Source organism: Tasmannia lanceolata, unplaced genomic scaffold (assembly GCF_043159265.1).
Source record: "Tasmannia lanceolata isolate RefF3 unplaced genomic scaffold, GAP_Taslan_0.1 ptg000002l, whole genome shotgun sequence".
NCBI lineage: Eukaryota > Viridiplantae > Streptophyta > Magnoliopsida > Canellales > Winteraceae > Tasmannia > Tasmannia lanceolata.
The window spans coordinates 53449456-53476417 of NW_027518679.1; the positions used below are offsets into that span (position 1 = coordinate 53449456).

General features: G+C 38.2%; 2 protein-coding genes across 4 annotated transcripts; both read right to left on the reverse strand.

Moving 5' to 3' along the window:
* Positions 1-800: 800 nt before the first annotated feature.
* LOC143878804 (two-component response regulator-like APRR2) lies at positions 801-8906 on the reverse strand. 3 transcript variants are annotated; one of them, XM_077381040.1, is made up of 12 exons: positions 8839-8906; positions 8088-8282; positions 7146-7225; positions 6979-7045; positions 6366-6412; positions 6133-6210; positions 5389-5982; positions 5112-5252; positions 4045-4296; positions 3356-3421; positions 2677-2742; positions 801-2359 (listed from the first exon to the last, which is right to left on the reverse strand). In XM_077381040.1, exons 2-12 carry the CDS (start codon positions 8215-8217, stop codon positions 2207-2209), a joined length of 1674 nt encoding a protein of 557 aa, XP_077237155.1. In that variant the 5' UTR covers positions 8218-8282; positions 8839-8906; the 3' UTR covers positions 801-2206. The 3 variants fall into 3 exon arrangements, with proteins under 3 accessions (XP_077237155.1, XP_077237153.1, XP_077237159.1); XM_077381038.1 differs by lacking the exon at positions 8839-8906 and adding an exon at positions 8615-8747; XM_077381044.1 differs by lacking the exons at positions 8088-8282; positions 8839-8906 and adding an exon at positions 7707-7784 and having other exon boundaries at positions 802-2359.
* A 6828-nt stretch (positions 8907-15734) lies between these two features.
* LOC143878812 (putative methyltransferase PMT2) lies at positions 15735-26962 on the reverse strand. Its single transcript, XM_077381048.1, has 7 exons — positions 26743-26962; positions 24731-25396; positions 24044-24254; positions 23556-23847; positions 19321-19710; positions 17943-18020; positions 15735-16342 (listed from the first exon to the last, which is right to left on the reverse strand). The coding sequence occupies exons 2-7, from the start codon at positions 25367-25369 to the stop codon at positions 16108-16110; spliced, it is 1845 nt and encodes a 614-aa protein (XP_077237163.1). The 5' UTR covers positions 25370-25396; positions 26743-26962; the 3' UTR covers positions 15735-16107.

Sequence of the window (26962 nt, forward strand, 5' to 3'; positions counted from 1 at the left end):
TTGATATTAAAAATCCATGTCTACAGCCAACCCAAGAGAGGAGAACACGTGAAGGGGAGGGCTTGGGCACCCTCCTCTTAACGACTAGTTTTTAAGAGTGGGTTCTACCGGTCCCAACAAGTGGTGCCAGAGCTATAACCTACAACAGGCCCTACGTTCAAAATCCAACAACTCCTTCATATCAATCTATGTATGACTAGTCCTAAAAAATGGTGCCACACATGAGTACCAAGCTATAAAGATGACTCTAGCAGCTTAAGCTTTTGGAGTAATGCATGAGCTATTGCCTCAGGCAAGTCCTTCAATCAAAACCAAACAAGTCCTTCATATTAAAAATCCACTCCAACTCAAGAGAGGGATACACGGGAGGGGAAATGCGGAAGTTGCACACTGTTCACACCAAATCACCTTATAAGGGGAACGCATGCGTTTTTTATTTTTATTTTTTATTTTTATTTTTTTTTTGTGGGGAGGGGGGTGAAAAAATATCATCTCCTGATTAGAAATTATATGATGAAAGGCCGTATGAACACCAAAACGTGGTATGATAGAAGTACCACCCTTGATATTTGATCCAACAGCAGCTCCTCAAAAAGTGAGCTTTACGGATTAAATATCAAGAAGGGATGATGAGTACCTGCCTATACGGCCTTTCATGATATAATTTCTCAATAATTAAACAACACCCCTTCCAATAGCTAAAGCTTTTGGAATGATTGGTGGTTTCACAATAGGATGATCCTAGCCCTAGGATCTAGAGGAATCAATGGAGGATCGATCCCCTTTTTCAATACCCCGCTACAATTGGAGGAGGTGTACCCATCATTCTACACATACGTGAAGGCACGCAACTACCAATCAATTTAGGCACCAGAAAAGGAGAAACATTTAATTTGGAAGAAGATGGCCGGAAAAGGCCATCACATGCACATCACCCCTTTCCATGTCACTCCATAAAGGCATAAAGCCAACTAACTTTCTGTGTCTCCCTGACAAAAGTCACAACAATAGCACGTGCTCCACCCTCTCCCGTTCAAAGGACGCATAACGTGGCCTTTCTCCAGCCGTTTCCTTATATTCGTCTCAGTCACTTCATTATGCCCCACCGATTATTGGGTTTGTATTCGTCCGGATTTCTTCTTGTTTTCTTCTCTTTTTCCACTGCTAGGGTGTTAGGTGCTTGTAGTCCTTCTTGTCAGATCACCGTTGGATTGGGCCTGAGATCTCATTTTCGGATTGTTGTGGTGGTAGATTAGAAGAGCTAAATAAGTGAGATTATGAAAGTGGATTGGATTAGGATTGTTTCTTCAATTATTGTTGGGGTTCTAACCGGATCCTAACAATTGGAATTGTTATCAGAGCCGGGGCATGGAAAAAATCCCTCGGGAAAGATCTTGGAAATCCCCGTTCACCTTTCGACGGAAAAAGTGAATAGATGTGGATGGGCTCATAATGACTTGGCCACCTCCCCTTAACGGCTAGCTTTTAAGGGTGAGTTCAACACGGGTCCCAACAATTTGATTGAAAAATCAACGTGCATTTGGTTACAATGAAATTCCTTCAAAACTTTTGATCTAATTCACGCTGATGAAGAACCCCTGATCATAGTGACTGATGCTATTATTGAATTTCCGCTGATATTGACAGAGACGAAATAAGAAAACGAGGGAGAATGAGGCGAATGCAAAGAAGGCCCGTTCTGAGAGACTGGATCTAAGAGAGTGGGTAAATAAAATGGAAGAGATATGATTGAGATGGAAGGGGTTGGAGTTTGGGTTTGGAAAGAGCAACACAACGAGACAAATTGGAACCTGGCAGACGGCTAGATCTGTCAACCACCAAAGAACAACACTATATGGGTTGCGGTCAGCGGCTCTCCGTCCAAGCCTAAACCCCTTCATGTCATTCATATCCCTTTCATTTTACTTAACCACTCTCTAAGATCTAGACTCTCAGAACCGGCCTTCTTTGCATTCGCCTCATTCTCCCTCATTTTCTTCTTCCGTCTCTACTTTCCTAATCTACCACCAAGAGGAGCAAACGATTAGCAGAAGGCAATGACCAGTGGAAGGCCACGCCAAATATCACCATTTTAACTTGCCTAATCTACCACCATAACAATCCGACAGTGAGAACTCAACCTAATCCAAGAGTGAGATCTCACATAATCTAACAAAGAGAGCTGAGTTGAGAGGAGAAGCATGGACTAGGAGGAGTTGGGTTCTGGTGGGATGTTGGAGATACCAAGTGTGTGTAGCTCAGTCAGAATGCTTTCTGTGGAAGGTGGGTTAAGGCCCAAGGGCAGTGGTAGCCATGGTTGAGTCATCACCTCTTTTACCACCTTGTCTATCACCTCCTCCTGCCATTTCAAATAAACTCTTCCAATAATTTTATTAACAATGTAAATATGCAGTTATTCCCAGTTTCTCACTCATGTTTTGATAATTAAACGAACTCACCTTGTCTTTTATTATTTAACCAGCTGTCAAAAGCTATTACAATTCACAAAAAGCTATCGGCAGCCAATTAAAAAAAGGAAAAAAAATAAGGTGGGTTAGTCTCATTATCAAAACATGGTAGTGCAAATATCAATAATCTAAAAATATATATTACGTAAAATAGGGAGGTGTGAATTGCATAACTGTACATTCCTAAAGTGTGGAAGCAGAGGCTCACCGTATGAAGATCGAATGAATTTTTTGACAGTTTGTCGCTATCCAAGCCATGAAATCCCATGCTATTCTGAGTTATTCAAGCAAGCCAATCGATCTTGTTATAAGATGCAATGATATTCACAATCACGCACACATAATTAGATAGAGAGCATTGATATCCACACTCCCTAATCTTAATAAGGGCACTCTCTTCATTTTACACTTTTGTAATTAGCTGTTTAAGGCTGTTGCAGTACCCTAGAAGCCATCAACGAGGAAGTGCAAATATAATATTCAAAAGGGACTGATATCGGCACTACCATATTTTGATAATGGAACTACTCACTTTGTTTTACACTTTTATGAATGGATGTTGATAGCATTTCGAGTATGGTAACAACCTTAAAAAAACTAATTAAGAAAGTGTAAAACAAAGTGTGTAGTGCCACCATCAAAATATGGTAATACAGATATCCGCCCCTTATTTAAATCCCCTTTCTATTGGTATCATACACCTATCTTAAATTAAAGTCCTTCATTGGCTACTACAATGCTTCATCCAAGTCATCACTGTAATGGCCAATGAACTATAGTAGAATAAAGAGGTATATGAAATCAAAACAAGGGAGTGTAAAGATCAGTAGCTAGAAATGCATATACATATACAAACAAGAGAATCTGAATGTGTTATGTATACTCACTTGGGGAAACATGGAGAATGGGACTTGGGGTGGAACAATAGGGCAACCCCATGTATCAGCATGCATCTGAAACAAGAGATGTAAGAACATCAAACGCTGTATATACTAAATAGCAGTATATGACAATTCATTCATGCTAATTTATCTGCATTGTTCCAGAGGGAGATGATATATAAACTTCCTTTCCACAATAATGGCACTCCTCCCTTTATTTATACCTTTCTAATAACTGTTTAAGACTTTAAAATGGGGACAGATATCAGCAAAATCATGCTTTGTTAATGGAACAAACTCACCTTGTTTCACATTTTTTAACCAGCTGTTAAAGGCTACTACAATTCCCCAAATGCTCTCGGCAGCCAATCAGAGAAGAGTAAAACAAAGTGAGTAGTCCTATTATCAAAACATAGTCACGTGGAGATCACTAGCCGTTTTTTTCATTCCTAAGAAGTCATCAACTGCCAATAAAAAAGTGTCCAATAAAGTGAGGACTGCAATTATGGAATAAGGGAGTGGGGATATCACTTCCCCCAGGATATTATTGGTACATTTTCCATTCAGGATAATGAGTTTATATATATATATATATATATATATATATATATATATATATATATATATATATATATCTGTGTGTGTGTCTTGCGTGGGCATGCATACAAAATTTTGATGATAAATCCATACATTACCCCAGGATAAGTCTTCCAAAGCAAATTTTTTGGAGGCTGCCACACCGGAAGGCCAGCATGGCTCCACATTTGGGCGCCCGAGGGGTGAGAGCTAGGATGGCCCCAGACAGGGTAAATCTGACTTGTGGGAAGACCAAAATCTGAATGGAATGGAGGGAAGGCCACAATTGGTCTATGTGCGTAGCTCTTTTTCATGGGCCATCCCATCTCGTCTACCTTCGGCGCGGTGTATCTTCTATGCATCCGATACTTCTGCACTAACAAAGAATCACTTCCATGAGAAGTTAAAACATCTAAAACTCTAGATTTACAGTAATCATCTATGATACAAGAAATGGAGTCCTAGATAAGTCATGTATACCGCATAGGCTAAAACTGTAGTAAAGTCCAAGTTGTTTTCTTTGCAAAGGAGACTATATATACATATACATACTGTGTTCATAGACAAAAATGAGGTAGGATTTGTTCTACTTGATCCCATTGCCTTTGTTTTCCAATCTAGCTCTTAATGTACTCTCTCTCTCTCTCTCTCTCTCTCTCTCTCTCTCTCTCTCTCTCTCTCTCTCTCTCTCTCTCTCTTGATGGTTAAAGCCATTTAACCTTAGATTCCACTAGTTGAGAAGCTTAAGCCAAAGATCCAGTCAGCTCATAGGACAAACCTATCAAAAGTATTCGTCAATTGACAGGATCTTACCGAAAAATCGCATTGCAGCAAAGTTTTCCTTAGTAGTGTAACTACCACTTCATTCAGCATTTCATGTTAATTCCTTTCACTTTTCAAAGTATGGCTTAGGTCATAAAAGGTGGATTCCAACCCTATCAATTACTAGATATGGTGTATATAATTGAATGTCTATTCCATGAAAATATAAGATAACAGACTATTGAAAATACCTTCACTGCCTCAAAAAATTCATACTTAAAGGGTATATTTCTTATCTTGAGCACAAATCTACCATGTTCAATATTTGGAGTGGTTATAGCTACTTAGCAAGTATAGAGAATTTTATAGCACACCCATAAAAACATACGAGCACAGCTGTAATAAGCACATTCACAATACAAACCTGCAGGTGGCTTGCTATATTATGCCTTGTCAACCCCTCAACTTTCATCAACTCCAGAATCCTAGAAGGGATAGCTTGGTCTATTCCCAATTGCTCCACCGCCTGCACGAATTTTCTGTGCAGTTCCGGTGTCCAGTCCACCTGAAAGGTCAACAAATCCAAACAAAAATCATTTTAATATCATTACATTGAACTGTTTCAATTCACAAAGGAAAATTGAATGAAAAAAAGAAGCTGAAAGGGAGGGAAAACAGGAAAATTTGATAGTCTAAATTACCTTCATCTTTTTTCTATTAGCCCTAGTGCCACGTGAATTCGGAAGGAATGATGCCTTATTCTGTTTACCATCCTCAGCACCACATTCTACATTGTCTCCATTTTGGATATCGGAAGATATCTTAGTAGTAATGCATTCATCAGTTTTAGAACCATCGGCTGAATCAACCTCCTCTTCATTTAAAGACCCATCAGGGTTTGAAGCCAAATCATCCTTAAGATTAATAACACCAACCGAATGGTTGATAGTATTTTCGACAGATTGAATCTCTGAGCAACTCGATTTTCTCAATTCTGTTGACTCACCATCGTGCTCTGTGCTCTCTTTCTTTATTGGAATGTCGGGTTGGTTTTGACAAACTCCATCACCCAATAACCTTCCCCGTTCCAATTGTGGGGTTGAAGGTGCCGGATACCTATCACTTCCCTGTGATTGCTCCTGTTGATGTTCTTGGGCTTGTGCTAAATTTTCTGTTTCACTTGGATTTTGGTTTTTGATCTCCGCTATTTCATATTGATGCTGAAGAATAGATACTACAGTTTCTTTGACGGGCTTCAGCGATTTGGAGAGGACACTTTCCCCTGCATTGAAGGCCTGTTCAGGACTAACGAACACAGAAATGAGACTAAATCAAAGAAAGAATAACTGAAAAAAGAAATCCAATCTTGACACTGAAATGAGACAAACCCAAACCCAAAAAGAAAAGAAGGTAATTTGCAATAGAAACTTCATAGGTTAGAGCACCTTATGAACCACATGCTGCCATATGTTTCTGAGTTTGTCTTCAGATAGTGGTTTCTGAAGGAACTCTGCTGCACCTAGCTGAAAATTTTACATAAATCAACTTTCAATAAGAATAAAAACCATAGACATGCGCACATACATCAGTGCAGACACATGAACACATACATGCATAAATTCATGTATATATGGACACATACATGTATATATCTGGACAACGAGAAGACAAAACTCACCGCTAAGCATTTCATCATCGTGCTTAAGCAATGGACATTTGAAATCACTGCAACAGACATTTTCAATAGTATTATAATTAAGGTTGTAAATATAGGACACTACCCCTGCTAGTTTTGAAGGCCATGAATTGGGCCTCTTTAGATACATTAAAAAGTATTGGGATTATAAAATGGTTTTGAAGTAAAATATTGCTACAATAGTTTTATGAAATAGCTACCAAAAAGGCATTAATATCCCATTTTCACATAAGTTTAATTTACAATAATCTTATCTGCAAATAAGGACCAACTTTGGTAGCATCCAAAGAGGCCCTAACGCATGTGTCGTAGAGTCATACAAGAGCTATGCTCAGAGGAAATGAAATACTCAATAGTACCGTTACTGTATTAGAAATAAACAACAATAATTTTCTCATAAATTTATGTGTATCTTCAAACCAAGTTCTAAAAACACATAACAGAGAAGGAGATGATGATAGGCATTAAGGCCCTGTTCACTTTAGTTTATGAAAACCGATTGTCAGTCCAAAACCTATTATGAAATAAAATTTGTACAACAATAAGATATCTTCTTCTCTAATATGGAGTGTTAATGATAACTGCTCCCACTTACTGATGGTGGGTAAGTCCCTAGCAGTCTCTAGAAACTTGAAACCCTCGCGGTTATTGCCTGTACTCACCTGTAAATCATAGATGACCCAAAGAATGGACATAGTAATATCACAAAATATAAGTACATCTGAAGCTCATGTAGTTTAGAAAGAGATTAAGTTTTATTACCTCTACAATAGCAACGTGGAAGCTGTCTTCTTTGTTTGAAATAGCTGCCAGTGCCTCGGTCTCATTGCAAAACATAGAAACTGAGAAGAACACACCAAATGTTACAAATTGCAAATTGGGATTTCAAAATCAATATACCACGATAAAATTACTGATATCATTCATTGTTTAGTTTCGCTAAGCAGCCAAAACTGAAGAGAAATCATTAAATAGAATATAGGTTTACTTATTGATCGTTCGAACCCAAGAAAATTAGATATATTGGTAAAATACAACGATTAATGAATCTAAGGCTGTTTTAAACACATTTTGCAATTATTACTGAAGTTGGAACCACCTATGCTGCAACTAATCATAATCAAATACCATTTTTGTTTATTAAATCATATTAACGCACATTACGAGGTTGAAAATTGATAATTCCTCATTGAATATGAAACACTGGAAAAATCAGAAGAATAGGGTTTCATATCTATGAATATATAATTCCCAATTGTTTATCTCTTTCTTCATAATAATATAAAGAGTATTTTGTAGCATTAGTATTCATCAGTTTCTTACAATAAATAGGACTGATTGTTGAGAATTTCATTCAAATCATTGTATAAAAAATTTTCTTTTCTCATTTTTTCAGAAGGCATTTTTAAATCCCAAATAGTATTTCATGTTTACAAGAACAAGCTTAATCACCTAAAATTTGCTCAATCAGATAATCATAGAGGTGTCACATTCAACATAATCTGCAAATGACTACAGTCCAAAACGTCTATATTCTAAGAAAAAATCTAACAGAATCCATAAAAATCGACTTTGAAGACAACGACAAAAACAGAACAGGCCCAAAATAATACTTAATTAAGAAAGAAAAAACACTCCAAACTTTTAATTTGGGAAGAACCAAATGAAGTAAAATGAAGACAGGAAAAAATTAAAGGTGATTACCAATATAGTCCATCTTTTCGAGCTTTGATTTGATTTCTGCTGCCGACAGGCTATCTTTGTCAAGGAGAAGAACCCTAAGGCCTTTAGGAAAATCCTTCCACCCCAACAGATCATCACCAGAACAAACCATAGTTACTTTTTCACATCCTTTTTTAGGTTGTCTGTGAGACTCAGAGAGTCAAAATCTTACTAATCCTGCATGGACCCAAATCGAAAAACCCATCAATATTTCTTTTGCTTAATACTAAATTCTGAAAAGTGAGGATTTCAACAAAGTTCTTTACTGTTTCACTAGCAAAGGCCATTTAAAGGCTCTGAAAGACCCACTTCAAATCTCAAAAGATGGAATGAAATTAATAAAATGTCCAAAAAACCCATTTAACTCTATTGAATCTCTTAAGAAAGATTTTTAAAAGAAAACCAGATGAAAAGCATTGAAGCACCAAACACATTCAAAAGAAATGTTAAGTTCAGTGAAATGATGGTAGGAAAAAAAATGCATCTCAAGACCAGAACATGACCTCTACCTTTTGGGTGCAACAAATAAAGTGCAGAAAGGGAGAGAGAGAGAGAGAGAGAGAGAGATGCTGGTGCTTTCATGCAGTGGTGCTGTGGGTTCCTATGGACCACATGATATACAGTGATACACGAAAGCCCAAATACACTTCCCACAAGAGAGAAAACAAACACACTCAGATCCTTCATATATAATAGAAACATGCAAGTTTGTAAATCACCCAACCCAACTTACCCCCCTTTTTGGGATTATTCTATGACTAAAGCACCCTTTTGAGAATTACGTATCCTTGCCTGCGTTACATATGCTTGCTTATGGTATAACAAAAACCAGTACTTTAAAATCTTGTATAAAGACAAGACCCCCAAAAAGGAAAGTGATATATCGGCCCCTTTTGATTACTTGGGACACCCCGCAACAGTTTACGTGGCAATCAGCCGCATTGAATCTTCTGACGTGGAGTACATCAGCCCCTCTGCAGTCATTGATACCCTGCTGCTGGGTGTCTCTAGTAATCCAAAGGGGCTGATATATCACTTCCCAAAAAGAAGTTGGAGAAATTTTGATGGTGTCACGAGGTTGGCCTAGGGAATAAAGGGGGGCGAATATATCATGAGGAATGCTAGGCTGAAGAGAGCCCTTGCAAAAATGAGATGAAAGTGCTCTCCCATTGGCTGCGCGTCACCATAGTGCATTTAACACTCTCTGACTTTTACATCTTAGGGTGATGTGTAGCCAATAGGGGAACCCATTCACCTCAATTTTGCAAGGGCTCCCATTCAGTCTAGAATTCCCCATATATCATTCCCTTATTTTCACTTTTCTCGTCCACCATCGTAAGGCCACATAATGTGATGCTGTAGATGTGGCTCCCTGCAGAAGTCACGGGAAAATTAAGCAGGGCAGTAATAAAGTTGCCCCCAGTTTTTAGTAAGGGAGATGATATTTTCACCCCTCTGCAATACGCATTCGCCCCCTTATAACGTGAACAGTGGGCAACTTTAACTTTTTTGACATCAAATCACGTTAAAAGGGGGCGAATGCGTACCGCAGAGGGGTGAAAATATCATCTCCCTTTAATAAATAACGAAAATTAAATTTTTCTAAAGGATTCACTCAGCTGACCAGCTTGGGACAAAGGCTTTGTTGAGTTAAGCTGAGTTGAGTTGAGTTGATTTGAGTAATAAATAATGAAAATGCCATGCCTTATCATAGAAGTGGCCTTAATGATGAAAATACCCTCCTAAAGTAAGGCCCCGTTTGTTTTGGATATTGAGAACTGATTGTGAGTTCAAAACTGATTATTAGATTCAAAATTGTTGCTTCTTTGTTTTTCTAACCGTCCATTCAATGAATACCAATCAGAGGGTTAGATTCGCCCGATGTGAGTGGGTTTGGATGCATGGCTCATCCATACCAAAGGCCTAACAGAATAATGGTTTTAATCATAGAATAAGCAAAGCCCACATGTACTTCTACCCACTCATATTTTTCATTACTTTCTCTTTAAGCTTAAGTATTCACTAAAAAAGAGCCATACAAGAAAGAGTCAAAACTTTGTCATGATACTTAAACATGCAGGAACATGACTCCACCAAAAATGGGAAAACATTTACATTATTAGACATTTATCAAATGTAAATTTTTTCCATATTTATGTATTCAATGTAGCTACAGACATATTCATATTTTCTTGCTTGGTCCTATGTTCCTATCTAGCTTAGCTTGCCTGACAAAAAAGAGGAAAGAAGGACCCTTGAATTTAATGCCTTGGAGGTTTTCTAACCAGATAGCTCACATTTAATAACTTGCCAACCCCACCCATATCTAGTTTGGGCTCTGGCTCATAAGCTCGCTCGAGCTCGGCTCGGTAAGGGCTCGGCTCGAATCCTTAACGAGCCGAGCCCAAGCTAGGCCATGCTCGGCTCGGCTCGGCCCGTTAAGGCTCGTTAAGAATTTATTATATATTATGTATATAATTTTGTAAGTTATAAACCTAAATCCCTTACCTGTTATGTAATTATTAATTTGAATCATTTGTTGTACAAGACAGGTCTAAAATAGCCCAAAATGTGTAGGAATTTGGGCCTAATTGGCCCATTAACGAGCTTGGTAAGGCTCGCGGTGCCGAGCCCGAGCCCAGGTGTTGAGCTTAAAAAGCCGAGCCGAGGCAAGATTCGAAGCTTTCTCATCAATACTACAGTATTTTCTTCCTTATCTTTGGGAGCTATCATTTTCAGCTTTCTCCAAGGTGGTTCACACATTGTCCCCAAACCAAATCATAGAGAAAGTTTCTATTGCTTTCCCTTCCTTTCTTGAAAGGAAATTGGCAGTCAGTTATTCCATGGTTTGTAAACTCGTTTGAGTCGACCCGGTGAGTTGGAACTCGACAAGTCATAAAATATCTTCATGTTGAGAACAGTAGAAACATCTTTACTTCAATTGGGATTGATCAATTATAAAAAAATATTCATGGTGGTTTTCATCATTTGTCCTTAAGCAAGATTAGAATACATAAAAACAACTTGCTGTGTGGCACATAGAATTACAAAAGCAAAAGATTTGATAAAATCTAAGTTTGAAAAGTTGAGCTTTGAAGTGACCGAAAGGCTTTAACCGCACATCTATAGCCACAGATTGTGAGATACAAATTGCTGAGTTTATGCCTAGTGGGGCATGTCCAGCTAGTAAGGGTACAAAGCCAAGTCAGGAAGTTGAAGAATCCTATTATCTTATCTGCAATGTGTAGTATGATATGTGGAAAGGACGTACAGATGGTAGATGTGATTCTAATCCATGCTTGAATTTTCATTTTTAATGAGTAATTATTATTTGTTCATAGAAAGAAAAATACTTTCTTAAAGTTTCATAAAAGTTAACTTTGTCACACATTATGTAAGAATGTAACCATGATTGATAATGGGACGACTCACTTTGTTGTACACTTCTCTGATTGGCTGCTGAGAGCATTTTTAGGAATTATAATAGCCTTTGACGGTTAAAAATGTAAAATAAGGAGAGTTCGTCCCATTATCAAAACCGGGTCGTGCAGATATCGATCCAAGGATGAATTTCTTTGAGAAAAGAATTTGTTTCTATTTTAAGAGCTAATAATTTCTATAACCCTGAAACAGTCCGTTTTCTTTCTTTTCCCTTGATATTGAATTGTTACCTGCCACTTCAAAACTGCAGAAAATTCAAGTAGTGAGCTGATATAGTTAGGCAGGCCCTGTTTATCTCCCTCTCTTTTTTACTAGTGGAAGGTCCCATGAAAGTGTCCCTTGATATCTTCTTTGAGATCTGTCTCCTTCATCTAGCTCATTTTTTTTCCAAAGCATGTGTGACTTCTTTGTCCTTTCAAACCACACAAGAGTTCAAATCCATTTACATGCCTTATATTTTGATGACTAATGCAATACCAATATGCTGTCCATTCATACTATTCTACTTACATTCATTTAATTTTAATCTCCCACCTCGTTTTATTAAAATCACCCATCTTTCACCAATTGAAGGTATACCATTTGGGATTTGCTAGCATCCATCGCAAAAGGCATTTCGCAGATGCTCTGTCGCATGTCAGAGCAGCCACCTCGTGAATGATGACAAAATCTGCTGAAAATTGAGCCTTACGCTGCGAAATGCCTTTTGCGATGGACGCTAGCAAATCCCATACCAAATTTATAGATCTTTAGTCAAAACACCCATCTCTCACTAATCGAAGTACTTCTCTTATATTCTTCTCATGCTCAAGGTCTGGCTACATATATAATTACACATTTTAATGAGGACACCATGCCTAACCATTTTTGTATGTGAGCTTGATTCATATTCTACAATGGGTGAAACTTTCCCACATGTTTTGATTTACCAAACTGTAAACCATAAAAGTCTACCCAACTCAAATAGCATCAAATGGAAATCTAAGTGACGCTTACGGTCAGGCGCGCGAGCCATGTCGAACTATATTTGTGGATTCATCCTGTCATTGGTGGGAAGAATGTAGGTTTCATTGTGGGACTTTCATTTTTAGAAATAATTAAGCTTTGCACTTTTCATAAATTGGGGCTGATTTTGATTAGACTTTTCTCCAAACTTGGCATCTTCTCATTTTTTGGGTTCAGTTAAATGTTCAGGTGGCCAGTTTTCTTCCATTTCATAAACTCTCTGTCTTAATGTACAAAAGTAGATGGTAGAATGAGTACTATCCACTGGCATCCCCATTGTGACATATTTGGTTGGTGGGGGTAACTTTCATGTCTTTTCACCTTCTGTTTCTGTAGAAACATGTGGTCTGGTTTAGTTGTTTATGGAGGGTTACGAGTGGAGTCAAAATAGAGTCCCCCAAGAAAAGACAATTTACTGTTTTCTTTATGACCCATTCCACTGTAACGAAGACAACCTGCTCAGTCGGTGACTTCTAGTCCAAGTAGAATGATTTGGCTGCAGAGACTAGTGTTTAAAATCTTTGGATTTCCAAATTCGGACCATGGTAAAACCTTAGATCATCATTTGGGTGATTTACTAATTGATTCAATCAAGTTGGTCCCCCAAACAATAATCCTGGAACAGGACCCTATTTAGTAAGTCGCTGCTTCAGATGGCGGATGCTTTGCCAAAGGCACCTACTCGTGCACCAACCACCCAAAAACCAGATCTTGATAGGCTGAATCATGTGGATTCACCGGGCCGGAGAGTCGAGTAGCGGCCCGTAATTGGGAGAAAACCGAATAAAGAGATTTTAAACGTATAATCATCATCAATAACAAACTCTGACAGATAAGCACAATCAAAAGAACTACAGCTTTCAGGCCACTCTACTATATGTAATGTGGCCTGAACGACTTCGCACCTATGAATAGGAGTATAAACGCTTGATTGTCTCCACAAGATACCCGCTAGTAAGGATTGAAGTCAGAGAAATCACCCAAACAGTCGAACAAAGGAGATCCGAATAGCACTCGGGCAAGTTGAAACTAGTGATCCAAAAGTCAGAATCAGATGCGAACTCGACTAACATAAAACTAGATTTCCAAAACTTGGACTCAGACGAAAACTCAGCCACGGTAAAAGGGACTCAACTCTGGGTAGTCAATGATTAACCCAGTCGATTTACGATTTACACTAACTCGGGCAAGTCAAAGGAGTTCTGATTAACTTAGGGAAGAACCTAATGCGGACAAGAACTAGGCCAAGGTAAATGGGAGTCAGCACGGGCAAGTTAATGATCAATGCAGGGAGTTCTTCTTACACTGCTCTATAGGTCAGTTCATTCTAATGCAAATTAGCAATTTAATTGTTATTCAATCTCTTTACATGATGCTTTTGTCATGGAAATCAGTAAATGAGTTTGTAACGTCTGTCTTCACCAGATTAGGTCCTCATCACCAATTTGTTGCACTGGACATGAATGCTGTCAAACAAAAATATTTCTTTACTATGGGTGATGTCTGAAGAACGAGGATCTTATCAGATAACCATTATCATCCATTGGACATACTGAAAAAAGGGTAGATGGGTAATCCGTTGTTGGGCCTAGCACAGTCTATACAGGCACGTACACAATGAAATCATAAACACAGGGCCGTTTGGCCCGTTTGGATATGCGGATTTTAGAATCTGGGATTTCTTCAAAATTGTAGCCAAAAGACAAGAGAAGAAGCTCACCGGCCGTCGTTTTTTACTCTTTTTGACTTCTCGCCCTTATTTTCGTCTGCAAGAGAGTAGCAGATCCTCCCATATTTCCAGGTTTTAGAAATCTCAAAGTCACAAGATAACACAAGTGCCTTGTCTGGTTGAAAAAGATTGTCCACATCCATGGGAGAGAAACTACAATCTTCCACTATGAAAGAAATATAAAATGATAACCATGGGATTAAACCCAAATTCTCTCAATCACGAGATCAAATCCAAGAGCGCCCAACATCCAAGAAAACCCCCTTTCGATTCCCACACATTCAAGCTCCTCTTCATTTTTCTCTCTTCTCTCACATACAATATAAAAAGGGCAGTGATAAATCGACCCCATCTTAAATCGACCCACATATAGGGCAGTGCTTAGAGCACCAAAGTATCAATATATCCATTGTAAACGGAAAAAAATAACGCCTTCAACACTCAATCAATAACCAGACGCGCTTCTTTACTTCCTTTTTAGCATTCTCATTGTTTATTTACAACTATTGATATTTTTTCAGAAGAATGACACAAAAAGGATAGAAAAATAAACTATAAATCTGAAAGAGTTTGACTATGCGGGTGATCAACGTTTGGGATTAATCCTAACAATCAACTGTGAGTTGCACATGGTGGCATGTGTATAATCAAGATCGTTGATCTGGTAGACCATCATGATGTAAGGTGGTCACATGATCCCAAAGGGTCATTCCATCTATAAAAAAAAGGCAGAAGCCTAAACAAGTCTCAATAGATCAAAGGGCTAGGAACTTCGAATCAGAGACAAGACAATGACAACGGTTCAGACTTCTGTTTGCAGATCAGAACTATGGATCCGATCATGCATATGACACAAATAGGGAACAGAAACGACTGTAGGGGGAAAAAATCTGAGTCATAGATGTAAGTTTATGGCTATCATTTTTTTTAATGAAGGTAAGGTAAATTAATAAAAGACACCACACATCCTATGGGTCCCATTCAAAGGGGAAAATCCTACTGGTCGATTCTAATTATCAGCAACAGGGAAATTCAAAGGCACCAAACATCCTAAAGGTCCCACTAAAATGAACGGTTTCATTCATCGGATGATGGGTTCCATTAAAATTTTCTGGTTTGATTCATCAAATGATGTGTCCCACCTGAACAGTAGGTAGCCCGAGCAAAATCACAGTTTCAATCGAACCGAGCATTGTATAATTTTTCTAGGGAAATTTTTTTTGATACTATCATATTATCATTAAAACCAGATGTAATAACAATATTGCTATAAGTTTCAGAATCCAATTGGAAACCCAAGAAAATAAGCCTCCAAAAGAAGTCAATGCTTGCTAGGAATCCTTATCAGCAATTAATTAAGAAACAAGAATTAGAAAGAAAAGGCCTTGCAGACAAATCTAAGTTGTAAAAAACCCATCTTGCTTACCAGAGAGAATTCTAATAAAGAAGCTATCTCCAAAAAATTTCTCCTTAATTTATATGAACATACTACTTACAGACCCCTTGTGAATTTCACAGTACTGTCAGACCAAGTCTGGATATGTAGTAGAATAGCCTATCATCAACTCATAAATGACATAAGCTATAACTTAAATTCTTCATAACATACAACTCAATTAAGCCTTTGTCCCAAACTAGTTGGGGTCGGCTAAAATTCTACATAACATAGCTTGAAAAATAAATTATATTAGCAAAGACGAAGGAATCAACATGCTTGAACAAACCCGAGTCAATCAATTCTGACATATAGAATGAGCAAAAGTCGCTATTTCTGATACCTTATGCGGCTCATCCTGCTTTTTTTTCCCTCCCAAACAATCTGGGCACTCATTCGTCAGATGTACTGTTGCCTCCACCCCCAACCCAATACCTTTTAACAGCAACCAATATCTTTTCTGGCACAAGAGGACCATCTTCGTGATCGAGCATTTTAGTGTCCCATCTTATGCCACTGACAACCTTTCTAACCTTGTTTAGAACATCAACATTGTCACGGAATATGACGGCACCTTCTGGGCGTAAGATGCGATCCATCTCAAGAAGAATGTCTTCCCTTTTGCACCTGTTAATTAAATCCATAGGATAAGAAGCTTAGCCTTTGAAGTTGTAATTTGACTACGCTGCTACTGCAAAATCAATTATAAAGCTAAAGCATGCGTAGAAGTTATGTCGCAAATATCGTTCTCGGGAATTTCTCGGCTAGGGAAAATCTCGGGATATATTTTTTTTTTTTTTTTTTTCGGGTTCATATCGAGAAAAAACAGTAAAAATAAAATTATTTAAAATATATATAAAAAAACATAAAATTTAAGAAAAAATATAAAATAAAAATATCTTAAAATATCGAGATAATATCACGAAATTATCTCAATATTTTATGATAAAAATGAAAATATCACTATATTTTTAAAATCTCGGGATTAGTTCAGGATTTTGTCGTTAATCAGAATGTCGAGATAAAAACCCGATATTTTGAAAATATCAGAGATATATTTGTGATATAGAGTAGAAGAGTATGCTCTTTGGATAAAGCATGAGCACAAGACCAACTAAAAAGCTAAAGCATGGGTAGAAGAAAATCTTAAGATGTAGTAACTAGAATTGTTTCTCGCATCTTCTTTTTTTTTTTTCTGAATGATGGCCAAAAAATTTTGTTGAAAAAAGAGGAGGACCGAGATGGTCAGAGTACATAGAAAAAAGAAATCCAAAGAAGACAAGATTATGGAGGAAGAGAATCAAAGAGAGCCAAATCTTCTTTCGACACCCCCAATCTAGCTGGACTATCCGCCACCTAATTTGCTGATTGACGAACGTGGTTAAAAGTTAGTTGCAAAGATCTAGAGCAATTTAACACCTCGTAAAAATATCTATCAAATTGCCACGGATTTTTAGGCTCTCCTCGAAGCCACTTGATGACGTTTAGGGAGTCCCCTTCTACCACCACATTATCCACCCCCTTTATTGCCTGGGCTGCTTGAACCTCTGCTTTTGAGGCATCTGTCATCCCAATTGGGCCAGCAAAAGCCCAGACAACTTTGCCCTTGCTTATTTCTAAGCAACCCCCCACAGACTTTTAGGCTCTCCTCGAAGCCACTTGATGGCGTTTAGGGAGTCCCCTTCTACCACCACATTATCCACCCCCTTTATTGCCAGTAATTTGATTCCTTGGTGGGCTGCTTGAATCTCTGCTTCTGAGGCATCTGTAATCCCAATTGGGCCGCAAAAGCCCAAACGACTTCGCTTATTTCTAAGCAGCAACCCCCCCCCCCCCCCCCCCCCTTAAATTCCGGCCGGACCCAGGTTTCTCAGATCCTCTATTTGTCTTGGTAAAAATGAGTAATAGGTCCTCAAATGCATTTCCCTTTTGTCTTTTATGTAGGTAATATGCGTTCAGGCCCATGATATCTGCACCATATTCCTTATGTCCTAAGGACTAGGAACTGGGCCATTTCCATGGTAAATAAGGAACTGCAAAGTCCAAACAATAGAAAGTTCATTTAATTATAAATATTGGTATAGAAGTGTTTCAAAATGCATGTTTAGAAGATTTTGTACCTGTCCACACTAAAAAAAACTGTCATGAAAACAATTTCACTGTGATATTTTTAAGACACACAAGCTAGCATTATTAGGTTGACATTTGGCAAAAGAAAAAGGCTTACTTGTTTTGGTACAAGCTGAAGACGCCATTAGCATGAATGAGGTCATATGTCCTAGGATAAGTAGAAAAGGCTTCGCACCTGTGGAAAAATAAGAAAAATGCACAATACAAATATTCAGAAAAAATAGAAAATGCATTTTACATGATGGCACTCACACGATGTGAAAAGACTTGAAGCCTATTTGCTATTGCAGAAAATAGATTTTTATTCCACAAACTGATTTTTTCATGCCCATTACTCATTTCATCAAAACTTATATATATATATATATATATATATATATATAATATATGGGATTTGCTAGGGTCCATCGCAAAAGGCATCGCAGCTGGTCTGTCGCATGTCAGACCAACCACCTTGTGAATCGAAATGCCTTTTGCGATGGACGATAGAATTCCTATATATATATATATATATATATATATATATATATATGAGCAAAGTGTCCCTGCGCAGCTGCTCAGATAGCTTATCTGAGCAGCTCCTTCAAAAACTCATGTAGCCCCACATTTTTGGGCTGATCCAAAGCATTCATTTGGAAGGCCCTTCCATGGATAGGGTGTGTACCAAAAATGAGCCATTTAGGATCATCCTAACCCTGCCATTTGTGGAGGGGAAAAATGGTCAGAAACAGTGTCTGTCCATTTTCCCCTCCACCTTTGATTGGGTTAGGATGATCCTATAGGGCTGATTTTTGGTACACACCCTATCCATGGAAGGGCCTTTCAAATGAATGCTTTGGATCACCCCAAAAATGTGGGCCACATGAGTTTTTGAAGCAGCTGCTCAGATAAGCTATCTGAGCAACTGCGCAGGAACACTATTCTCTCTCTCTCTCTCTCTCTCTCTCTCTCTCTCTCTCTCTCTATATATATATATATATATATATATATATATATAGAGAGAGAGAGAGAGAGAGAGAGAGTAAAGGGTTTCTGTGCTCGAGCGCAGATAAGCTTATATGCGCTCGAGTGCAAAAACAGGTGTGGGCCCACATTGTTGGGGGATCCAAAGCATTCATTTGGAAGGCCCTTTCATGGATAGGGTGTCCACCAAAAATCAGCTCCATTGGATCATCTTAAGGTGTCCATTTGTGGGGTGAATAAATGGGCAGATTAGTGGACAAACAGTATCTGTCCATTTTCACCCCCACAAATGGACACCCTATGATGATCCAATCAAGCTGACTTTTGGTACACACCCCATCTATGATGGGGCCTTTCAAATGAATGCTTAGGATCACCCCAACAATGTGGCCCCACCCTTGTTTCCTGCACTTAAGCGCAAGAACCCTTTACTCTATATATACAAGAAATTCTGTGCACTGAAGACTTTCAAAGACAATGGACAGAAAAAATAAAATATCAGAGAAACATACCAGTCATGATAGATTCCAATTAGACCTCTCTCATAAATAACACCCAAGGTATTCTTCTCAGATATAGTAGGAACAACATTCATCACCCATGATTTTGAAGATTCTAGTGCGGCTGCAAAACCTCCAAAACCAGCATTCATATCCATGATATTACGATACCTCCCTGAGGTGATTAATTTATTGATCTTCTTATAAGCATTCACATGCTTCTTCCACAATCTATTGTCATCTTGATATGATGCCACTGTAACCCCTGGAATATATCCAAGAGATATTCTTGGAGGGACAGCATAGAGCCTATCTGGAAACTTTTTCAACTCCCCTCCAGCAACTTCATCTGGACTGTTAACCTCAGGGAATGGGGTTATGCATGTTGTCATCTTCTTATACCTAATAAGGGAAAAATCAGGGAAAAATCAAATAAATAAAGAGAATTAGCATCACCAACACAAACTTGACACTAAGAGCAAAGAAGAAATTTGAGACAATGATTTTGAGCCCATAAGAGAGAGAGAGAGAGAGAGAGAGAGAGAGAGAGAGAGAGAGTGTGTGTGTTGGGGTGGCGTGGGGTGGGGAGGGGAGGGGAGGATTATTTATGGATCCTAAAGAGCAAAAAATTGTTCTTACTAAAAGGCATTTAAGAAATAAATATATGAGTGAGCATTCTATTCAGGAAAGAGTACATCTAAAGCCTCCAAAATAAACTACCCAGGCAACAAAGAACAACACGCTCTCATTATCTCTGGTTGTTAGTAAAGATTGCAGTGAATAATGAATGCAAATTGTTTTAACACCCAAATACATCTTACACATTATAATTGAATACAAATAGCATTCTTCAACACCGAAATACATCTTATACATTACCACCACACATCCATCAAAAGGATAATGAATCCAAGTTTTGGCTCAATATAAATTAAATAAATCTCAGGTGTTCCATAGATAAATCTGATCCAATCTTAGAGAAGAGAGATTCTCCCTCTAATCCGCTGAACTTGGATTATAAACAATACTGACAAGAATAGCCATTCAAAAAAGAAACAAAAAGAGCAATACGGACAACAATAGAAAAACTATACACACATCCAAAAAAGAAACAAAGAATTTATGTGGTTCGGCATTGGTGCCTACACCCATGGGAGAGTTCTTTTCCACTATGAGAAATGATCCCTCTAGGGTTACAAGCCTGTTATTACATAGGATGAGGGTTTATTTAACTTCGAATTAGAGTCGGACTCCTAATTCCTAATAGCGGCCGTACTTATTATAATTTGAAAATCTGAAAATAAACATTATAATATAGGAATTAGAATTAGAGCAGGACTCCTAATAGCGGCAGTAATTATTATAATTTGAGAATTTGAAACTAAACGTTGTAATATGGGTTAATTATGGACATACCCATACTCTACATAACAAGTACATCAAAATTGCATCTTAGCACTACACTAGAAAAAGCCCAATCAATAAAAAGATGGTAATGGTTGAGAATTCTATAAATGGTAAATTTATCATTAATCGCAATTTTGAAGGGCTTCCCAACTTCGAACTGCCACAAAAAAGCTCTACGAGGTCTTTCCAACAAAACAATAATCAACTCGATCCAATATCATATGATATAGATATGACTGTTTGAAGACAAACACCTCATATAGGTCATCCATGGATATCCTGTAACAACCTAAACCGTGCCACGATCTACCTGGATCATGGCTGTCTCTATTTAGGGAATTTAGGTCCTGCCAAATCAGAATCTGAAATGGGGGAAGTCATGCTCTCCCTCATTCCCTGCTAAACCATTTTGCCCAACTACGTAGTTGACCTTTCTTTCCAACACGAAAAGACACAAAGTTTCCCTCCGCGTTTCTATGGTCTTCCAAGATGCAATCTTCTGCTAAAGGATCTTCATTCTCAACAATGAGATCATCTAGTGAAGATAGCAAAGTGTGTTCAAATCAAGTTGAAATGTATTCTCTCCAATCTTCTTCAAAATTTTTAAAGGCAATAGCAAATAGGTTTGACCTTTCCTTCACCTTTTACTCTTTCCTTGCTTAGTTGTAGCCAAAGTTTGCCTTCTTTGAAATCACATATCACACAATGTTGATCAGGCCACTCTTTATACTTCTGTTGTGACTAATGTAATTGAGCTTCTACCTCCTCATGCGCTTTTCTTATATTTTTTCCAAAAATAATCAAGATTTAACTTCGTTAATATTTTCCCACCACCTCTTGTCTAGTAATAGTGAAATTTAGGTCAAAATGACTCCATGGAAAATCATCCAAACATACCTCAAATGGAGATTTTTGGGTGGCACAGTGGATGGCTCTACCAAATGCAACCTGACGATAGGGAAGACTTTCATCCCAAGATTTTGGAATTATAGGCTTGAAAGAGATGAACCATTGTCTTGCTCACAACCTCCGTATGACCATCTGACTGCGCTACAACCCAGTATCCCTCATCACCCATAACGCCTTCCAAAAGTGACTCAAAAAAACAAGGATACTCAACTCAACTTAACTCAACTAAGCCTTTGTCCCAAACTAGTATCTCTATCAAAAATAATGGACGAAGGAAGCCCGAATTTCATAAAAACATGCTGAAAGAATAAGCTTGCTGCTTCTTCACCTGTCACCATCTTCCACAAGAAAATGAGACTTACGATCTTACCAACATTATCTACTACCACAAACAGATAGTCATGGACCCATCTTTACCTTCAACAAGCCCCCAACAAAGTCCACCAAAATACTCTCTCAAGGTATACTAACTACTGGTAACGGCATATATAATCCAAGCTTTTGATTGGAAGGTTTCAAGTCATTTCAAAAAACAGAACCCTTAGCAAAGCGAGAGACATCCTGTTGCATTTTCGCCAAGAACATGTACCTGGATGATTCAATAGTGTCTTCTCAACCCTAAAGTGGCCTATATTACCTTTGAAGTATGAGCCTCCCTGTCAGCTTCACTTGGCACCCATTTTGTGCACCTTTAGAAAACAGCCCATCCCTCAAACTGGATTCTGTAATCAGTAGTAGTACCCTTTGATCTCGGTACTAGCAGAGCCACAACCTCCGTCCAGGCATCAAATTTCATCCTCTTCTCAACGAATTGATCCTTCCAATTTGCTCCCTCTGCCATCATCTCAGGATTTTATTTCGAATTGAGGAGATCATGAAGGTTCCATGTCAAGTTCCCCATCTTGAATTCGTGTCGAAACCATACCTTAGGGCTCCGCAAAGAGGAAAACCCTAGCTCAGATACCACTTGATCGGATCATGGAGAAATTTTTCTCTCTAATCCGACGAACGTGAATTATAAACAACACAGAAAAAAATTGAAAAATTCACATGCATCCACAAAAGAACCACAAGGATTCACGTGGTTAGGTAAATGTGCCTATGTCCACGGACATGTTCTTTTTTCACTAAGAGATGATCCCCACTAGGGTAACAAACCTTCCCTTAAATAGGATTAGGATTTCATTAACTCCGAGTTAGGGTAAGACTCCTAATTCCTAATAGGAGTACTACTTACTATAAATAGTAGGTCGAAAAATAAACACTAAGGGAACCACCACTCCTTGACATCCTACTGCTCCACAAGATCTTTCCAACAAAGCAAGAATCACCTTGATTTGATATCGTATGATGGAGATATGCCCATCTCATATAGGTCTTCCGTCAATGCCCGTAACAACCCAAATCATGCAACTGCCCACATGGATAAGAAAATCTAGATGACCCATTTTGACAAAAGGCCTGAGCATTGTATTATAAAAGCAAAAAAGTGACTTCAAAAGCTCTAGGCCAGGAACTACAAAAAGGAATAACCCGACAAATTTTGATGAATAAGATAATCTTATTAAATTGACTGTTATCTTCAACATACATATACAATCCCTCTGCAACAAAGGCAAAGTACCTGTGGCATCAAATCCATCCATGGTAATCCCTATTGAACATTTAAATACAGGACTCCATCATTGTCAGTCGTGGGTTGGATTGAACAAGGTGTAAACATAGATGTCGCTCATTTGTAGAGATGGTACATACTAATTCAAAATGTGTAGTGATAAAGATATAATGTGTAGATATAGAGATATGATAAAGGATCAGAATTACTGTTTACAAGATCTCCATCTTTTATACCGAGGAACCAGAAAAGGAACCCATGCTTTGAAGAACAATTGAAACAAATTCAAACAATATGGGAACATATAGAAACTTACCAGACATCATCAGCATTTGCCAATTCACAAAAATTAGTAGAAATATCTCGTCTCTCATGGCAGGAGTGGGCATTCTTTTTCTTTCTCCAGATAGCAATATCTCCCTTCTCATACTTCTTCTCCCAGCAAAGTTGTTCAGCCATGCTCTCAATCTTTTCTTGTTCCGCCTCGAGCTCCTCCTTTGGCCGCTTCCATACTTTATAGTAGGTCTTCCAATTGATGGGAGGACCAGAGAGTATCCAATAGCCACCAGGTCTGAGAACTCGATCTACTTCCATCATGTACATCCCATCTGCAGACAGAAGAAGTTTCTTAATGATGTGATGAGTGTGTCACTACAACCAAAAGCTGCTACTTTGTATCCCTAAACCCTAAACCCTAAACCCTAAACCCTAAACCAGAGGAGTAACACAACATTGGAGGGTAACATCATTCAGAATTTGGTCATTCAAGTAATTTATTTTTTATGATGAAATCTTAAAACTCACCATTTTCTGTCCATGAGATTAAGCACCGTGAGCACTGGGCCATGTCAAAGGCTCTAGACGGGTAGGGAAGCTGTATCGTTCCAAGCACACCAATAATTGCAGGTACACCTCGTTCCAAAGCAAACTGCACCTGTGCTTCATGCGAGTCCCTTGGAGCAAAGGACATAGCCAGTACATTTCTTTTCAACAGGTAAGCACCCCAGCTTGCAACCTAGACCATGTTTTTTGTAATCATTCACCTAATAATAATGAATAAGAGGACTTCCACCGACTGAGAATGTGCAAATTAGAACCATCTATTCTTAGGAAGTACTGACAAGAATCCACAAAATTAAAATATCTCTATAAAATGACACCAAGGAAAAATAATCAAACAGAACTGCATACACAAAACAGGATTAGAAAAAATTTTAAAAAAAATGCAGGGGGCATAAGCTTAATCATTTCCCTGGCCTTCATACTGTAGGTTTTGGATAGCTCAAAGTGCTTGCAAATCCTTCCAATTTGTAGCACTGATACATGCCTAAAAATGGATTGAAGGGTAATGCCTCAAAAGGAAGGCAAGTGGAGACCAATTAAATGTGGTTGAGAAAGATGAGTCTGGCACTGACAAGTTAGATATAAAATGTTGCTGTATTAACCATGTATTCAGAAGAACAAAGCTAAAATTTGAATTTTTCAACATACCCCACAACCTGTATCCAATGCAGTTCTAACCGTCCCATCTGCAATAGGGATTACTGATGCGAGCTCGTCAATATAAGCATCTGCCCCTTGAGGAAACATTGTCCCCCCACCCGGAAATTTGAACACATTACCCTCAAACTGAACCCAGTTCTGGATAGCCTTCTCAACAGTCAGACTCTTGTGAGGAACATTTGCATAGGGTACATAGTCACGACTCTTCGGCCAGGGAAATGGAGTCACATATCCTTTGGGTGCTGGGATAAGACAACGCAGTTTTTCATCCTCTGTGGCGCAATGTCTTTCTCTGTATATCATATTGTTTCTTGGAAAGGTCATTGCGCGATTTTGATCTTGGCAAGGGGTATACTCTGTATACTGATCATCACATGGCTCAAACACCTCAGCTTTAGGTTCAGAAGGGTCAATGTTACCATCAAAATCATTGTGATGGGTCTCAAAATTCAAATTCGACAAGATACTGCAGTCAGTCTGCCTGTTAATCTTCAACGCTATGCTATCTCCTTTGCCAAAACCACTCTTCTGCCATGCACCCATTATGTAGAAGAAACAACACAGGACAACCACAATGAATATGGATAATGAGCTCCGAGTCCTACCCGAGTTCACTTTTGATCCCATGGTGCACTTGGAATACTTCCCAGTTTGCTGTAGTTTGAATATAATAAAATTATAAGCAATCTAATGTCAGCCGATTCTCAATACAGAACAACGTTGCAGGAAAAATTAAAGCTACAATGAGGGCACTATGAGTGACAGATGATAGTAAATAAAGAGTAGAAAAAATAACCAATCTGACCTATGGTATAAGCTACTAGCCTGGCATCGAAACACTGAAGCCAACAACCATACAACAGCATGAATCAAAGTACAGTCTTCAACCTGCCTATTTCCTTCACGATGAATGTGCGAGAATAAACACTCAATTTCCATTTACTTGTTATGTTAAATACGTGGAACTAAGGTAGTTGTCAAAATGTTAGCCAGATCAATGGAATTTATTGGCTCCAAATTGACTGTTGTTTCCATTTTAGGTAAATGACTGGCGATTTTGGGGGAAAAAATCATACTCAAGGGAGATTATTGTCGATAAACTTTAGTAAAGGGGGGTTTGGTAGTTTTCCCTTTCTCTGTTCTATTCCTTTTTCCACTACTGCTCAAGCCCTTGTAAGATTTAATAAAGCCCACAAATTGTGCGAGTTTCAGGTCACCTAATTTATGATTTTACAACTCTCTGTGCCCTTGCCCCAAAATTCAATTAGGATATATGTTGGTTCAAATAGTGATTAATATGCTCTTTATCAAGAAAGTCTTTCAAATAAGGATTTCACCAGCCAAAAAAAAAACCCAGTTTGGATTGCTGCTTCAAATAGTTGATCCAATTTGTTCCATTATTTTCAGGTATTCTTACTTGAGTCGATCTCAAGAATTTCTTTTATAGAATGAATCAAACAAAGGAAAAGAAAAGAAGAACAATTTTATTAGAAGGAAATGATAAAGGCACATTAGATGATCTTATCTAAATCAAAGCTCCACACAACAGTCTACTCCATAGTGAGGATAAGCATAAGTTATGATCTACTAGGCATTTCTTTTATTCCAAATATCAATTCAGCGCCATCGTTGGAAAAAAAAAAAAAATCAATAAGTGTCAAATCTCAAATCCGTTAAATTGACAAGTAGCAGTGTCAATCTGCCAAATTTGCAATTTTTAATGAAGACAACAGACTTCTTATTCTCCTAGTTCAACTAACCATTAAAAAAAAGGTTGAAACAAAATTAGGCAGAACAAAAAATCAGTCTGATAGCATGCGTGCCTAAACAAGATTTTCAACCACAGATCAAAGAAAGACTCAGTGAAAAATCAATGAGGAAAAAAAAATTAAAACAAGCATGAAATATGGATAGAAATTTCTGAAAATTCCATGAGTGAGAGAACAAAAACAGTGTTCGATGTTAACGAAAAATGAGAAGTGGTGAGGAAGATCGCAAACCTGTTACAAGGCAATTTGCCTTTTGAGACTGCAAAATCTCCACTTTCTAGGGTTTCTCGCCACTCCTTGAGAATCTAGCAGAGAGGGGAAAGTGTCTCTTTGTTGGCATTTAAGCCTCTCTCTCTCTCTCTCCCCGCATAAAAAACACTAGAAAAGTAGTGTTTACTAACGACAACGTACCGTCCCAGCCGTACAGACAATCGAGGGAATGGAACCTTGA

What these genes read in the sequence shown, in the direction of transcription:
- LOC143878804 (XM_077381040.1), bottom strand. Translation starts at nt 8,217, where the DNA reads ATGGTTTGTTCTGGTGATGATCTGTTGGGGTGGAAGGATTTTCCTAAA. An exon ending in TAGGGACTTACCCACCATCA is followed by an intron (nt 6,413 to 6,978) that starts GTAAGTGGGAGC and finishes TGTCTGTTGCAG; the next exon opens with TGATTTCAAATGTCCATTGC. An exon ending in ATTCATTCGATCTTCATACG is followed by an intron (nt 2,360 to 2,676) that starts GTGAGCCTCTGC and finishes TTGAAATGGCAG; the next exon opens with GAGGAGGTGATAGACAAGGT.
- LOC143878812 (XM_077381048.1), bottom strand. Translation starts at nt 25,369, where the DNA reads ATGGGATCAAAAGTGAACTCGGGTAGGACTCGGAGCTCATTATCCATA. An exon ending in CATTGGATACAGGTTGTGGG is followed by an intron (nt 24,255 to 24,730) that starts GTATGTTGAAAA and finishes AACATGGTCTAG; the next exon opens with GTTGCAAGCTGGGGTGCTTA. An exon ending in TTCAGCTTGTACCAAAACAA is followed by an intron (nt 16,343 to 17,942) that starts GTAAGCCTTTTT and finishes TTTAATTAACAG; the next exon opens with GTGCAAAAGGGAAGACATTC.